The sequence below is a fragment of the Symphodus melops genome (assembly GCF_947650265.1).
Source record: "Symphodus melops genome assembly, chromosome: 21".
Lineage (NCBI taxonomy): Eukaryota > Metazoa > Chordata > Actinopteri > Labriformes > Labridae > Symphodus > Symphodus melops.
In genome coordinates this window covers 12,862,865-12,878,028 of record NC_136711.1, presented here as the reverse complement: position 1 = coordinate 12,878,028, position 15,164 = coordinate 12,862,865, and the positions used below count along the sequence as shown (strand labels likewise).

Below are 15,164 nucleotides of genomic sequence, written 5' to 3'. Positions count from 1 at the left end.
TGGCCGATGACAGATGCCCACAATCGCTGTTGCCCTTGGTTGCAGTTCAGCCCTTCCCTCCAGAAAAAACAAAAACAAACTGTTACGCTGTCCTTAGTATAGTTACCCTCAGTGTTCTTCCTCTCCAGCCTGTCATGGCTCGATTTTTACTTCCAATTGTCATTATTGTTTTAGCCTACATGTCTTAATTATTGCTTTTAGCACCCGTGTACAAGAGTCTCTATTCACTATAATGCTGTTTTTGAAACATCCTGTCCTCCTACTTTGTTTGTCCTTTGCTCGTTCTTATGGATCTGGACTCAAAGCCACAATGAGCTGTGCTCCCTCACAGTATAGTATGTCCTGTGACTTCAGTTAAAAACATGGCACAGAATTATTATTCCAGCCTGCAGTGAAACACCACATGTAGTGAAGGAAGAATCGATCTATCTGTTCAGTACAGACTCAGTGTTTGCATGTTTTGGCGTCTGCCTAATCAGACTACGAGCTGATGATGGATTGATGGCAAACACATAAGGGACACTATGCTCATCTTTGACTTTATTTGAATCCAAGAAGAAGTAACTCCAAGAAGTTTATAGTTTTATGATTTGTCTGTACAAAACCTCCCTGATTTTCAATATTTTTTTTATAACATTTATTTCTACATGTTATGAAAATGTGTAGCCTAATGTTGTCCCAATACAACATGCTTACAGTTCAACTACATTAGAAAAACAAAAACATAATCAGGCACGGTGTTCATTGTGAAGACGTTCTGGAAGTTAACATTTTCAGAAAACAGAAAAGCTATTACTTTAGGGTTCGCTGAGACAAAACGTGCATTAACATTTTGTCCTTAAAAAACAAAAACGCCATGATGAAATGGGCAATTTTCTTCTCTGCCCTTTCTGTAGCTTGTGTTTTCTTTCTGTCTGCGACAATCCAGTCCATTCTGTTGGCCTGGCCGTATGCTGGAAGACACTTTATTAGAAAAGACTCCATCTGGAGGAAGGAGATAACGTTTTTTCATTCCTGACAGTGGGGGGGGGAAAAAAACAAAAACTGCTAGCTTCAAATGAATGTGTGCTGGAGGGAGAGTTAGTGCAGTGGCATGGATGTGTCTATAAATTGACACCTGTGTTGCTCCGATGATTACATAGATCATATCTGAACGTGGCCTTTCAGGGCATCTCATTGCCTCCAAATCCATTACCGTGAACTTCAAGTAAACAAGGCCATATATAGACAGTTATTTACATCCTGTTTTGGCATTTATATTTGTATCATTTGATAAGGAATTGCATTGTTTTTTATGTAGAATTACTGTTTTTTTAAGTCTTCAGTTTGCCTTCCTAAACTACACTACCCATGTTGAGGCGTTTGTTCACTTTATGAGAGTGATGAACGCAGCACTTTGCCAAACCTGAGCTGGTGTCCTCAAACTGTTGGCTCATTTCTGAAAACACAAAGCCTTTGGGGAGGGTGGAACTAGAGTTGTTATTCCTGATGCAGATTTTTTTTTTTATTATTTCAAACATGAACCTCAGTGTAGATTTGCATGGCTGATGTTTTTTTGGAATGACCATTTTCAAATGATCTCAACCCCTTTCATTTCTGCACACTAGCTCAGACGGTATACCCAGTGCCCACCATTTGAAAAACATGACTCTTGTTGTCCTGCAAAAAAAAAAAACCACCACTAAAGATCATCGTTGTACTATGTTTGTTGTGTTGGTATGTCATCACCAGGGAGAACATAACCTATGTTTTTGTGAGCCTGCCTGGTTTGTTTTGTAGCCTGTGTAGACAAATACACTCGGCTTAAAAAGAGCTGACGTTTAGAGCTGTCTGCTCCCCAATATCAGAGGAGGTGACAGCTGATTGGCTGCTACATCTCTTATCTGGCTGTCACACAGTCGTACTGCAAGCACACAAGACAGAAAGAGAACCTGACACACACACACACACGCAGAGTAGGCTAATGCATTGAATTTATTTTTTGATCCGTTTATTTGTTAATTTTTCTTGAGATGTTGTGCTTCCTCTGACAGCTTTAATGTGTTTAAGTGTGTGTGTGTGTGTGTGTGTGTATGAGTGCGCGCGCGTGCTTGCGTGTGTGCGTTTCATTCCTCAGATAGCAGTGGTCTAATTGAAGAGCTGGCATGTCAACCTGCTCTCCCTCTTTGTTTAACATGGACCTAATCTCTTGCTGCAGAGTGGTGTGTGTGTGTGTGTGTGTTTGCGTGTGTGTGTGAGTTTGCGTGTGCGTGTGTCTATCAGTTAACTGGTGATAGCTGTGAGGTGTGTATAAGAAGGATGCCAAACTAGGAACAAGGCCAAACAATCCCAGAGAGGTGTGTGTGTGTGTGTGTGTGTGTGTGTGTGTGTGTGTGTGTGTGTGTGTGTGTGTGTGTGTGTGTGTGTGTGTGTGTGTGTGTGTGTGTGTGTGTGTGTGTGTGTGTGTGTGTGTGTGTGTGTGTGTGTGTGTGTGTGTGTGTGTGTGTGTGTGTGTGTGTGTGTGTGTGTGTGTGTGTGTGTGTAATCTCAGCATGGTGTGAGTCAGCATCACATGTGGTGCACTAAAATGCATCATATTTGAGAATAACATGAAAAACATCGACATTGATCTTTCATTATCAACTTCATATTTGTTCTCTGCTCTTCATGGTAAGGATAGCTGCATAATACTTTAAGAATTAGAAATGAGAATAGTTTTTTATTGCCAACTAAATTTACATACAAGGAATTTGTCTTTGTGCGAAAGAAAAAACACGGCTAAAATAACAAGTACTTAAATATGATAAAATATGAGAAGCAATTACCAATATAATAAAAAATAGAATTTAACAAAAGTCTGAAGAATAACAAAAACAAAGGGACCTACAAAGGGAGCACGAAAAGAGAATACATTTAAAGTCCAGTGAAGGTTAATGTAACGCATAAAGAAACAGTTTGAGCGTTCACATTACTGTGATGTTTTCTGACTGCTGGCGCTGATGAGGGTCTGTGTCATGTGGAGGAGGAGGACATTGTTCATGAGGCTGACGGCTGAGCAGAAGAAACTGCTCTCGCGGTGAGAGGTTTTGGTCCTGATGGAGCGCAGGAGGGGAGAGATTCAAACAGTCCTGCAGGTGAACAAGTCGTGAAGAGATGGTAGATTGCAGCCGATCACCGATGACACTCTGCAGCCCGCTCTTGTCCTTTGCTGTCCTGCAGCAGACTGTGATGGAGGAGGAGAGGATGGACTCGATGATGGCGGTGTAGAAGTGAACCGTCATGGTCATTGGCAGGTTGAACTTCTTCAGCTGCCGCAGGAAGAACATCCTCTGCCGCCTTTTCTTGATGAGGGAGGTGATGTTCAGCCCTGGGTGGTAGTGGTCCCCAGGAAGCGGAAAGACTCCACAGTCCAGTGAGGGTGTTGTCGTCTGCGAACGTGAGGGAGCTTGACAGAGCGGAGGTTCAGCTGTTTCCGTACAGAGAGAAGAGCAGAGGAGAAAGAACGGAGCGTGCGGATGGTCCTGCTGTCTGAGAGATCCTTCCCCAGCTTCACCTGCTGTCTCCTGTCAGACAGGAAGTCAGTGATCCACCTGCAGGTTCAGCTGAGAGAGCTCGTCCTGAAGTGGAGGGCCAGGGCTGACAGCGTCGTCAGCACACCTGTTGGCTCTGTAGGCGAACTGTAGGGGGTCCAGGAGGGGGTCTGTGATGAGGCGTGGGTGACGGGTCTGAAGTCAGTACATACTTGTGTATGTATGCCATGGTTTAAAATCATTCTTTGTTTTTCTGCCAGATTGGACTGGAGTTATCAAGTTACCTTCTTTCTATCTGCTGCTGTGTGTCATATATTTAATCCCATAAGCCAATAGTTTGAGTAAAAGCTACAGAAACAGGATCTCGCCCCAGCCAATAAGCAGCCATGCATCACTGATGGTGATTGTGACTGTAAATTGATTTCACTGACCGCAGTGGAGGGCTTCGCTACTTATGCACTTTTTCATACTTAAACTCAGAAGTGCATTCATTTTGCCTTTTGCTGCTTTTTAGAGTTTTGAAGAAAAAAGGGAATCCCACCTCTGCAGACATGAATCCAACAGGAAACCTTTCCGATGATGCTAAGTCATGTGCTCTGCGTGATCGTGAGGTATAGCGTTGAAAACATGCAGTCGATTCAGGATGGAGGCCTTTTTTTTCTTGAAGCTAGAAAGTGGTGCTCATTTGGCCGATATCCCGAGAACACTTAGAAGAAATGACTGTTTGATGTTTTGCCTTTAGGTCCACTTGCAAATAAGAATAAAATGACCATAATTCAAGCGTCTTAAGTCATGGTTACTGTGACCGCATGTCCGTCTCATTCTCGTGAATGTCTCTCAGGAACCCCTCCGTACGAATTCTAAGTCTCTCACTTAAGATTATTCTAGAAACATACATGTCACTATTATGGTTGCTTTTATTTTTAAAGAACATGTGCTCATTCTATTAAATGTATTCAATGTCCAGGCTGCACATATTACAGAACATCTGTAGGACATTGAAACTTGACGTCGAGTGAATCATGAAAGCCCCCGTGCAAAAATGTAAGTCATAGATTGTGTTCAAAATGTACAGCAGGTGTGTTAGGTTGTGTATGATTCTCACTTCTTATGCGGCCGACCGAGCAGCCTACATGTTCTAAAAAAGTGTGCGTCAGCCGCATGCGACACACGCAGTGTCACTTCCCCAATATTTCCCAGTAACAACTGAGTCCAAAGAAAATGAAGAGACTAAAAATATTCCCCCTCTTCACAGCTCCCACTCACTTACCTAACAGAGTGAATCACTGCAGTGTGTGAGTGGAACATTTGCAAATGACCTTGTCATACACATCTGACACACCGAACAGCCTTCCTGCTGTGAGACTGTGCATGCACACAGTGCTGTTTATCTGGTGTACAAACAGTGTACTGTACAGTGTGTGTGTGTGTGTGTGTGTGTGTGTGTGTGTGTGTGTGTGTGTGTGTGTGTGTGTGTGTGTGTGTGTGTGTGTGTGTGTGTGTGTGTGTGTGTGTGTGTGTGTGTGTGTGTGTGTGTGTGTGTGTGTGTGTGTGTGTGTGTGTGTGTGTGTGTGTGTGTGTGTGTGTGTGTGTGTAGTGTATGTGTCTGTGTGTGTGTTGTCCGGAGGGTCACAGTGAGTGTGAGTGAATATTAATGTAGTGTGTGTGTGTGTGTGTATTTATACTTCAACGAGTGCTCCAGGTGAGTCATGTTTCTCCTTGGACTTCTTTCAAAATAAAGAACGGCTCGTCATTTTCATTTCAATGCACCAGTGAGAGACAAATCCTCAAACATCTAAACCCGGTTTCTGATGTGACGCGTTTTGATTTATTAACCTCTATCACACCTGCTCCCCCTCTGAGTGTTTAGCAATGACTTTAAAGTTACTTCTAAGCAAACATGTACGAGATCTGCCACTTCAGATCTTTCTTAATATCAGTCATTCTTTTATTCCCTTCAGGTTTCACAATCCTCTAAATGAATCGATGAATTGTTTTGTCAGTAAAATGTGATCATTATAATCATGATTAGGCCTCTTTGATTACCTTCTTTTTCCATCATTACTCCAAACTAAAAGTTTTTCAGATTACAACCATTAAAAAAAAAAAAAAAAGAGTTGACCCGCCATGGAGCAGTGTACGTCAGAAGGGAGAATGATATGTACCCAAGTCTGTTAAGGAATATGGAAACCACTTTCAGACTATATATGCACACAGTATATATTTATATACGGTACTGCTTGAAAAACTGCAGTACAGCATCAACGTGGTTAACAGGATTCTGTCATTTCTATGCAGCCTGTTTTAACCGGAGTCTACAGACTGTGAGGAGAAAATGGCCGAAATGGGTTTGTACATTGTGCAGAAAATAATAGAGGACAGATTAGATATAAATCAAGCTTTCTCTTACAGACTTGACTCAACCTCATGCAACCTCGGCAGATTTTTTTCTGACTGTGTTGCCCACGTTTCTACATGCAGCATCCAGCAAGATGTGGCTTTTTTGTCCAATTTTTTTCTTTGCCTTCCCTGCAGAAAATTGCAGCATAATTGAGCTGCAATTTGAGTTGAAACGCTTCAAATTCATGATTTCACAGCCTGTGCGGGGGTTGCCTAGCAACACAACTGTAATTGTAGTCCACCTGTCACTCAGTCTTTCAGTTGTCATTTTGACCGTCAAGACTAAAAAGAACAGGAGGTGTTGGCGTTTTGTGAGGGCTCGCTTTTCTTTGAAAGGGATTCATATCTAAAAATGTGTTTGCATTGTGACTCACTCATCACGCTTAAATAATCAAATCAGAGCCGGGGATTCTTCGAAACTCAAATTATATATTACTCGTATTCTTCCACCAGCAGTTTTTTCCATGTCATGCTGAAGGCTTTATCTGCCGCTGGCGTAATGGAACAGAGGCGACAGGTGTTGTCGCGCAGGGGGGGGGACTCATCTTGACCTCGGTGTCTGGAACCAGGCCATTTTTTTAAAGAGCGTACGCTGAACGATCCCGATAACAGCTGCTACCCAGAAACCCAGAAGGCCTTTATCCAACTCTTAACACATCTGGATTAGACGTTCTCCTTCCAGGGAAGTTTCCTAGATCGCATAAGAGTCTGGAGCGTGTTGGATTTCTTCAGTCTTAATTTAAAGGGTCTAAACAGAGGCTCGTTATTATTATCCCAACAAACACAAACATTGTAAAGTAAAGAACCCAATCAATATACACGTTTTAAAACCAATGATCCTTTTTCGGTATTATAAACATACAGTGTTTTTTTTAGTTTTTTTTAAAGATTTGTTTTTGGCCTTTTTGCCTTTAATGATAGAGGGAGGAAGGTGGATAGAGTCGGAAAGGGGGGAGAGACATGCGGGAGATGGGCCACAGGCCGGACGCGAACCCGGGCCGCCCGCGCGCGAGGACTGAGCCTCAATATGTGGGGTCGCGCGCACTGCCGCTGCGCCACCGGCGACCCCATAAACATACAGTTAAAGTGTAGCTATATATACTGAGATGACATGCTGGACACTGTTCTCTTGAGATCTGCATGCAAGGGAACCTGATTACAAAAAAATATATAATATTCTCATTAAATCTCTTTATAATGTTATTAAAGTTTAAAGTCATTTGTTTTACTGGAGAAAATCTCTTGTTTCCGGTTATTCCAAATATTTCTTACACACCTCTGAACTTCAGAGAAACATCAACAGTGCGACTGTGTGGCATGAAAGCAAAGTTGTGTCGTTGTCTCCTGGTGTTCCTGATTGGTATTTCTGTTGTGGAGGACATTGTTCAAATATTGTAAGCTGAATCCTCTGAACTTCTTAACTCTTCCATCGTGCTGTCTGCACTCTGTGTGAATGCAGCAGCGTTTCCCCGCCCAGTGAAATGTGCAGGTGAGCAGAAGCTAACACTGTGGAGTTATCTCTTCAGATAGTCCTGGCCTTGGTACAATCGTGAGTGAGATGTTTGTTAGGAGAAAGCAGCCACACAAAGGTTCCACTTTTTATAGCAACATTGATTAGAAGCGTTTTTATGGGGGCTGAGTGACCTGGTGATGCAGAAACAAAACTATCCAAATGCACTTCACTGGAGCGCTCGAAACAAACGTGTTGGGAAAACATGCTCGACTCCGAAAAGGTTTCAAAGATCCTCCAGAACCAAAACTGTTTTTGGGGGATATTAAAGCTCGAAGCATGTGTGGGAGTCTGCCGACGGCGTTTTGATTGACATCGTCCTCGATCTGTAAACGAGATGAGGACAGATAACACCTTTTGTTAATGGAATTTGTTGCCCAGTTGATTTGGAAGACGTCCCTACCCTCCTCCAACCTGAGTCCCATCAGGATAAATGGAAACACCTGTGTAGGCTTAATGTTGAAATGACTAGCTTTCTTTTTTTGAGCACATACATTTTCAACGAGCAGAAAGTCGCCTTGCACTCAGATCGTCTTTGGACTGTACAAATATTAGAGTTGAGGTCGTTTTCCCCCCCCCCACTTTCACAACTTGGACAATAACACTGTTTTCAGTTTTCATTCTGGTTTTGGCACGTACACCACTCAGTGCCCCAATCTAATGCTACAACCAATTATCCCCTCAAATATTAACCGATTGCAGGTAAATTATCGCGTGATGGTGACAAGCAACACCATTGTGGTAGCAATCTGTAGCAGAAAAGAAAAAAGAGTTGTTTTTTGAATTATATTATTTGTATATTTTTTAAATGGACTAGTTTCAAGCACTCGTTATCAGGCAACATTTTATCCAGGTTGATCGGTGCAAATCTGGAGAAATATAATGATGCATGAGTGAAAAAAAATACAACTTGACCACTAAGCCAACATTTAGCTCCATCCTCTGTCTAGGTTAGAAGAGCTTAAGTCAATGAACTCTCATTGGTCAGAATCGGGTCAGTTAGGAAACCAAGGATCAGACAACTTGAACCGTCAAAAAAAGTTTCAGCCATCCACAAGTCATCTCATCTGGCAGCGTAATAACACATTAGTCATTCATTGTGAAGAATATTGACTGTGGCAACAAGTGAGTCCCTTGATAGAGCTGTTTATGAGTTTGACGGGTCATTTCCCTGCAGCTGTCTCGGGCCGTAAAGCAAAGATGTCGGGCACGCAGTTGGCAGGGAAAGTTATCGGAGTATTACACAGAGAGAGAGAGAGACAGCTCTTATAGGCAGGTGAATGAGGATTTATATCTGCTGCGTTGTTTGGCCGCATGACATGACTCATTAACTGGGATCCTTTAAAAAAAAAAAAAAAGATGCAGACGCAGGATGTCTTAGAACACTTGATACTCTGCATGGCTGTGATTTCATGAAAGGACACACCTACAGGTTCAAAGATGGATGCCTATTTCTCCGAAACAAACAAGATACCTTTAGAGACGATGGCTCTTTTTATCAAATCAGCAGATATGAAACCAAGTCTGCAGTGTTTTCATTTGCTGCAGGGCGGTTTTGGTCTGTGAGAATGTGCAGGGTATGTGTGAAAATCCTCGACTGTATTTACATCAGGACAGCAGGAAATACCACAGTTATTTTTACACCTTTATTATAAGTGGGACGCTTCCAGGGTCTTCAGAGCAATGTGACATTGCTACATTTGACGTTTGAGGTACTTGAATTTCTTATTTTTGCTTCAAGTCTTATTTTGTTATTATTGTTCTACTGTATTCACCTGACAAAGAGATACAAACAACAAAGTAACTATACATTAATAATTAAACATTGAAAAGACACGTTCACAGAGTTTTAAATCATTATGAAGTGGATTTTAGAGACAGGAGTGACAGAATATGCCAGTTTAAAAAGATGTGTTTTGAGATGACATTTAAAAAAGGAGAGGGAGTCAATATCACAGATGTCTGGTGGGAGGGAGTTGTAGAAGCTCTGGACCCCACGGTGGACCGACCAGGCGCGTGGTGCTCTGATTTGAATGGAAGAAGAAGACCTGAGAGTGCGGCTGGGTTGTGTTGATGTGCACGAGCTCAGAGAGGAGCGAGGTTATGGATGGCCTTAAAGGTCAGAGGGACTCAATTCTGTATCTAAGCGGGAAGCCACTGACGCTCCTGAAGGACAGGAGCGATGTGATTTGTTCGTCATCTTTCACTTTCGCCGCCTCGGATCAGAGAGTGATAGTTAAATCAGCATTTATGAGCTGTCTTTATATTCTTGGCTTTGTTTCCTCATCTCGACAGGCCGATGAGTGCTGGTATTTAAAGAGCTGCCAGGACCGGATAGCTTCACCGCTAAAAGGAGAACATATACTGTGTTTACAGATAGAGCCGCTGAGCTTCTCCTCTCATAGCTCTCTCTCTGTGTCACAAAGCTGTTCAACAACACTCACAGGCGCTCCGCGGTGCGTCGAGATTTTACAGCCGGTTCGCTCAGATTGATCTGCAACCTCAGGGTCAGGTTTGAGCTGATGTTTCCTACATGGATTAAATAGGAACTCTTTACGTCGTCTCAAAAGAGAGAAAAACGGAACTAGAAGCTGCCAGCATTCTCACTGACTTATGAACTGATGGTGAGCTGACACTTTGAAGCGTTTTTTTGCTGCTAGCATTTCACAATTGTCGCGGTGTCACTTTCCCTGCTCCTTACAGTGAAGCTCATTCAGCGGGTCCTGTTTCTCTCTCGTCATGAGATTCCTTTTTTCACAGTTTTCATAAATGTTGGATTTTTGTCATAAAAAAAAAAACAGTTGTTCTGTTCAATTCATTTTTGTTTTCTTCTTTGAAGAATAAAAGAGCTGCCCAAAGTATTCTTTATACTTCTGAAGTCAAACAAACAAACAAAGAAGCACATTTTAATTCTCTTTCTACTTAATAAAGTGTTTGACCAGAAAGAGAAAATCAGGCCTTCTGGATCCATTTAGTTGTACGTTGTGCAGCATGTTTCTGCTTTTGGCTGTGTCGTTTGTGTTTTGTCGGTTTTATAATTCAGCAACATTTTGAAGTGTTTTTTCATTTGTTGAGCCGGCAGGGCAACGTTTAAAAGTGCCACTTTGAAGGCTGTTTTTGTACAGAATTTTCCTGTTGGGGGTCAACTGCAACTCTGGGGGATTCAAATGTTACATTTATACCAACAGGAACATATCAGGACTAACTTTTTCTAACTGGTTTCACTTTAAACTGGCAACTTTTTTGATTTTGCTCTGAAGGGTATTTGTGTTTTAATCTTTTGGTCTGCAGTGGAGGACTGGACTATTTCCAGCTGCAAACAGAGAAGCTCCGGCTGCTGTGCAGAGATCCAGCAGAAAACAGCAGCAGCTTGGCTGGACCCCAATCTGTTTAAGTCATCTGTTAAAGGGGGTGTCCCATGCCAACCCCGTGCTGACCACATGTATAGGAGGTAGAGGTGCAGCTTGGACGCTTCCAGTCTTAATGGAGGGTTTAAACGTTGGCAGTTTTCTGACACGAGCATCTGAGCGTGACTAGTTATTAAAAAAAAAGTGGGCAGAATAGAAAAACCTTGAAGACTCAAACCACCTAAAGGTGAAGCACACAGTCCTCTCATACTTTCCTCTGACTAACCCTGGCTGCTGACTCATCAACACTGGGCGAGACTTTGACTGATAGAAGACGTGAGCAGCAGGCCGAGCTGTTCTCAAGCAGCTGACTAACAGACGAGAGACTCGGGGCAGGTGGGCTGGAAAACAATCAATGCGTCGGGATGTAAAAATGAATTGCGCGCGTAATTCTTTGTAGGTGGCGATAAGATAAACACTCATGAGTGATAGTAAATATAAAATGTTCTGGCAAAGTTAAAGAAGCGTTCAAAACTTTCTTCAACTTTGGCCCTGGGCGGAAATCTTCCCAACCCACACATAAAAAACTGTGCGGAGAGGGACTTTTAAGTATTTCTTTCCAGTGACACTTTCCTTAACATAAGAGCCTCACATTCCCAAAGTTACTCCCATTACACTACTGTACATACGCACTGCATATATTTAACCTCAATATTTCCTGTAATAGCATCGATAAACTCATGACAGATTTTAAACACACTAACCCTTTCAGACTTCATTTGGTAGAACTCAGCAACAGTGTCCTTACTGTTCACGTTTTCATTTCTCTTCCTCTAAAATTGCCTTAAAGGTGCGATACGATACGCTTCATATTCACCCCCCCCCCCGGAGATTCTCTCAGACGTTTGAGCTGCACATGAAGCTGCCTCCACAAGTAGCGTCTAAAAACTGACAGAGATGGGTCTTTAAATAAAAACCACACACATTATATTTTGCACATTCGCCATATTGCAGAACGTCTGTGTAAAAACACAAAATAAAAAAGGCGAAATAAAAAAAAACAATTTTTACCTTTTTAGATTTACAAATTATTTTATTTTGCATTTTCATACTTAAACACATTTTGTACTTTAACTTCTGAGCAACAGTCTCTGTCAGGATAGATCAAAGCATATGTTAACACATCTTATGTGTAAATGTTATCCGGGGGACTTGATGTTTATTTCCTACCAGTGTGTCCACCATCTGCTGTTTCTAGACACAACCTTACGAGAGCCGGGTTGTTTTTTTTTCATGATTTGGTTCCTCTGGATGTGAAGATGTGAAAAGAGGTTTCCTTAGCTCCTCAACCAGGGACTGCCTTTATTTGTATTTATTCACATCTGTATGGTCTGCTTTCCCATCCAGCTCCACCCCTGGCTTTTCAAAATGAGCACTGGCCCTTTCCTCACGTTTCTCTGACGCTCTGTTACGTTTAAAAACCTGTGTGTGTTTGTCGTGGCCAAGCTCATGGCACGCGCTTCTCTGCGTTGAAACACTCCTTATTTCGTCACCATCGTCACCGGCAGTAACTCACGTCCCCTCCACTGCCACACTGCGGTAAAACATCATTCGAATCATCACCGAGACGGGCTGCGGCTTTGATGTCGCTGGTCTGCAGCTGATGAATTCCAGCAAACACATTTCCATTCCACTTTCATCTCCCCACCAGTCAAATACATTTTTTTTTTTTTTTTTTTTTTTTTTCCAGAACGGCAAAGATTTTCCAAATGATGGTTTCTGTTTTGGCGCGTTCAGTGAGGCGGGAGATGAAACGTACTTCACCACGAGGGCTTAATTGACTCCATTATCATACAAGCAGCACCGAAACAAAGAATTCAGTTAGTCTTTTGATGGCATTTGCACATGCCCGCATTGAGCTACAGCTTGATTTATGCTGCCAGAATTGCTCGGCCATTTCAGGTGTTAAAGCTCTCACAAAGACACCGTTGCCTTTATGTTCCCAGAGGAATAATCTGTTGTGATCTGATAAATGGATAGAACCAGGAACAAGATACTTATCTGCAGACTCTGTGATGTATGTGTGCCACAGAGAGGGCCAGTGTTAGTTACAGAAGCTGTGAGTTCTGACACAGTAGCAGCCCTTTAATTTGAGTCTAAAATGGGATGTGAAGGAGTTTTGACTCTTGAGTTTAAATGTTTCAAAATGCTGACGGTGAACATCCAGAAGATGTAGATAAATCAAAGTATTAAGTCTTCTTTGTCTGCCTTTAAATTTTCTCCATGTAAGGTACCACGAACGATGAAGCATGCCGCTCTATCCCCCCCTTGTGGACGCTTTAAAAACATACATGCCACATATTTTTATTGCAATGTCTCCTTCTTTCTCTTTTTAGATATGAAGCGTCCAAAAAGCCCAAACTGGCCGGACAGCAGTCCTCCTCCAAAGGCTCAGCAAGGAAAGAGGGATGAGGAGGAGGAAGCAGAGGAGGAGGAGGAGGAGGAGGAGCAGGAAGATGCAGAGGAGAGGAAGGTGGCGGGAGGACACAGGGCCAAACGCGAGCGACGTCAAAGCAGCGGCGTCAGCAGTGCTACAATGTGTCAGGTGTGCAACATCCAGCTGAACTCCGGCGCCCAAGCCCAGATCCACTACAGAGGGAAGACCCACCAGAGGAGGCTGCGACGGCTGGCCAAGGCTGTCAGCTCAGGTAGGAGAAGTTTGTTCACTCGTGGTGGAGGTCACAAACGAGACGCTGTGCGGTTTTCAAAATGGTCTTTGTGAATGGATTGATCGAAGTTGGCCACACCCCCTTTCTGATACGACTCCTCATCTGTCTCGAGGCCTGTACAGGACTATGAAGCCACTTCAGCATACCCAGGTTATCTGGCCTCATGAACCCAAACAAATAGAGTTCACACTAAGCAGTCACACGAAGCTGAGCAAAAATGTTTGTTTTTTAGGATGTAGTTTTAGATCAATCTCTCGTAGTGAGAGAGAGAGAGAGAGAGTGGGGGATGACACGCTGGAAGCCACAGGTCGATCTTGAACCAAGGCCGCGTGCTTGGAGGACTACAGTATAACCTCCATACATGAGGTGCCATAACCGCCAGGCCGTCTGCGTCTCAAAATAAGAATCATTTTAAGACTTAGCAGACTGTCACCATATCAAGCTGATGCTTCAAGGCAAGCACACAATTGTGAAGACAGAAAGAGGCCAGGTTATCCCTACGTGAATTGACCTTTTCCCTCAGCAGACATTTGGTTTAAGTACGACGATGAATGATGCCTCCATTACATTAACAGGTCCCAGTACACCATGCCCGTGAGACTTGCATAATATCAGAGCCTTGAAGCTGGATAAGCTAAAATGAACAGTGCTGTTCATCCATTGAAAAGTGAAAACATCTGCTGAGAAAAAAACAACAACATTTTCTCAGGTCTCAGTGCGACATTGTATAATAAAGAAGAAAAACACGGACTGAAAGACTCATTACTTCATGTTGGCTTCACTGTGCTGCAAACCGCCTCAAAAAGACCACAATTTAATCAACAACTGCGAACAAAAAAACCCAGAACATGATGAGCCTCACTAAATTGATGTTTACTGCAGGGTTGTTGTAATGTCCCTGGTTTTCCCTTGTCTTTTCTTTTTTTTTTTTTTTAAACAGTATTTCCATCATTTTTTCCTCCATAGTGGGTCTGTTTACAAGTGAAAGAAACAAGTGCTTCTTTGTTTCGGAGCCTCGGGCGTCTTGGTGCCAAAGTTTGTTAGGAACAAAATTTGCCTCACACACGTTTACTGTCAGATTCTTGTCTGAGTAGATACTAGGTATTAATTTTACAGCAAAAAAAAGACAGAACTAAAAGGTTTAGATTTACTATGAACTGTCAGAAAAACATTGTTTTACCCTTGAACTGACCTTGTAATGTATGCAAATACTAGTTTTCAGGAGAACTTATCATGTTTGGTGTTTCATTGCATTAAAATGAGGAGGAGACTTTTATTCTGTATCCAGACATTAAACACACCTCGTTTCATCATTTATTTATTTATTTATTGTGACTTATGGAATAATCTCTCTATAATATTCACATCTTCCAACCATAAGGAGGTGTAATACACTCAGTATATATTTACTATTCCAACAGAGCCCCTCGCCATTTCCAAGCATTTTCTGCACACCTGCTTTGATGAAGGGCCATTAATCACCTTCCCTCAGCAGCACCTGTGTCATTCTACCACGCTGACCAGCCTGATCAATCAAAACTCAGGCGAAAAAGAAAAAAAAAGAGCCTCATATCAACAACTGGCCAATAAGATGGCACAATTTAATGTTGATTTACGAGGCTGTCTGCATTCTGCGGGCTCGCCAAATATATTTAGCTGTCCCTGATTC

The 15,164-nt window shown here is 42.5% G+C and overlaps 1 protein-coding gene across 1 annotated transcript in view; it reads left to right on the top strand.

The window, feature by feature from the left end:
• Positions 1-15,164, top strand: part of LOC306817219 (zinc finger protein 385D-like) — a 65,338-nt gene that overhangs the window by 16,487 nt on the left and 33,687 nt on the right. Inside the window, exon 2 of the mRNA XM_079333921.1 lies at positions 13,163-13,474. Coding sequence (XP_079190047.1) covers positions 13,163-13,474 — 312 coding nt within the window. The remainder of the gene's footprint in view (positions 1-13,162; positions 13,475-15,164) is intronic.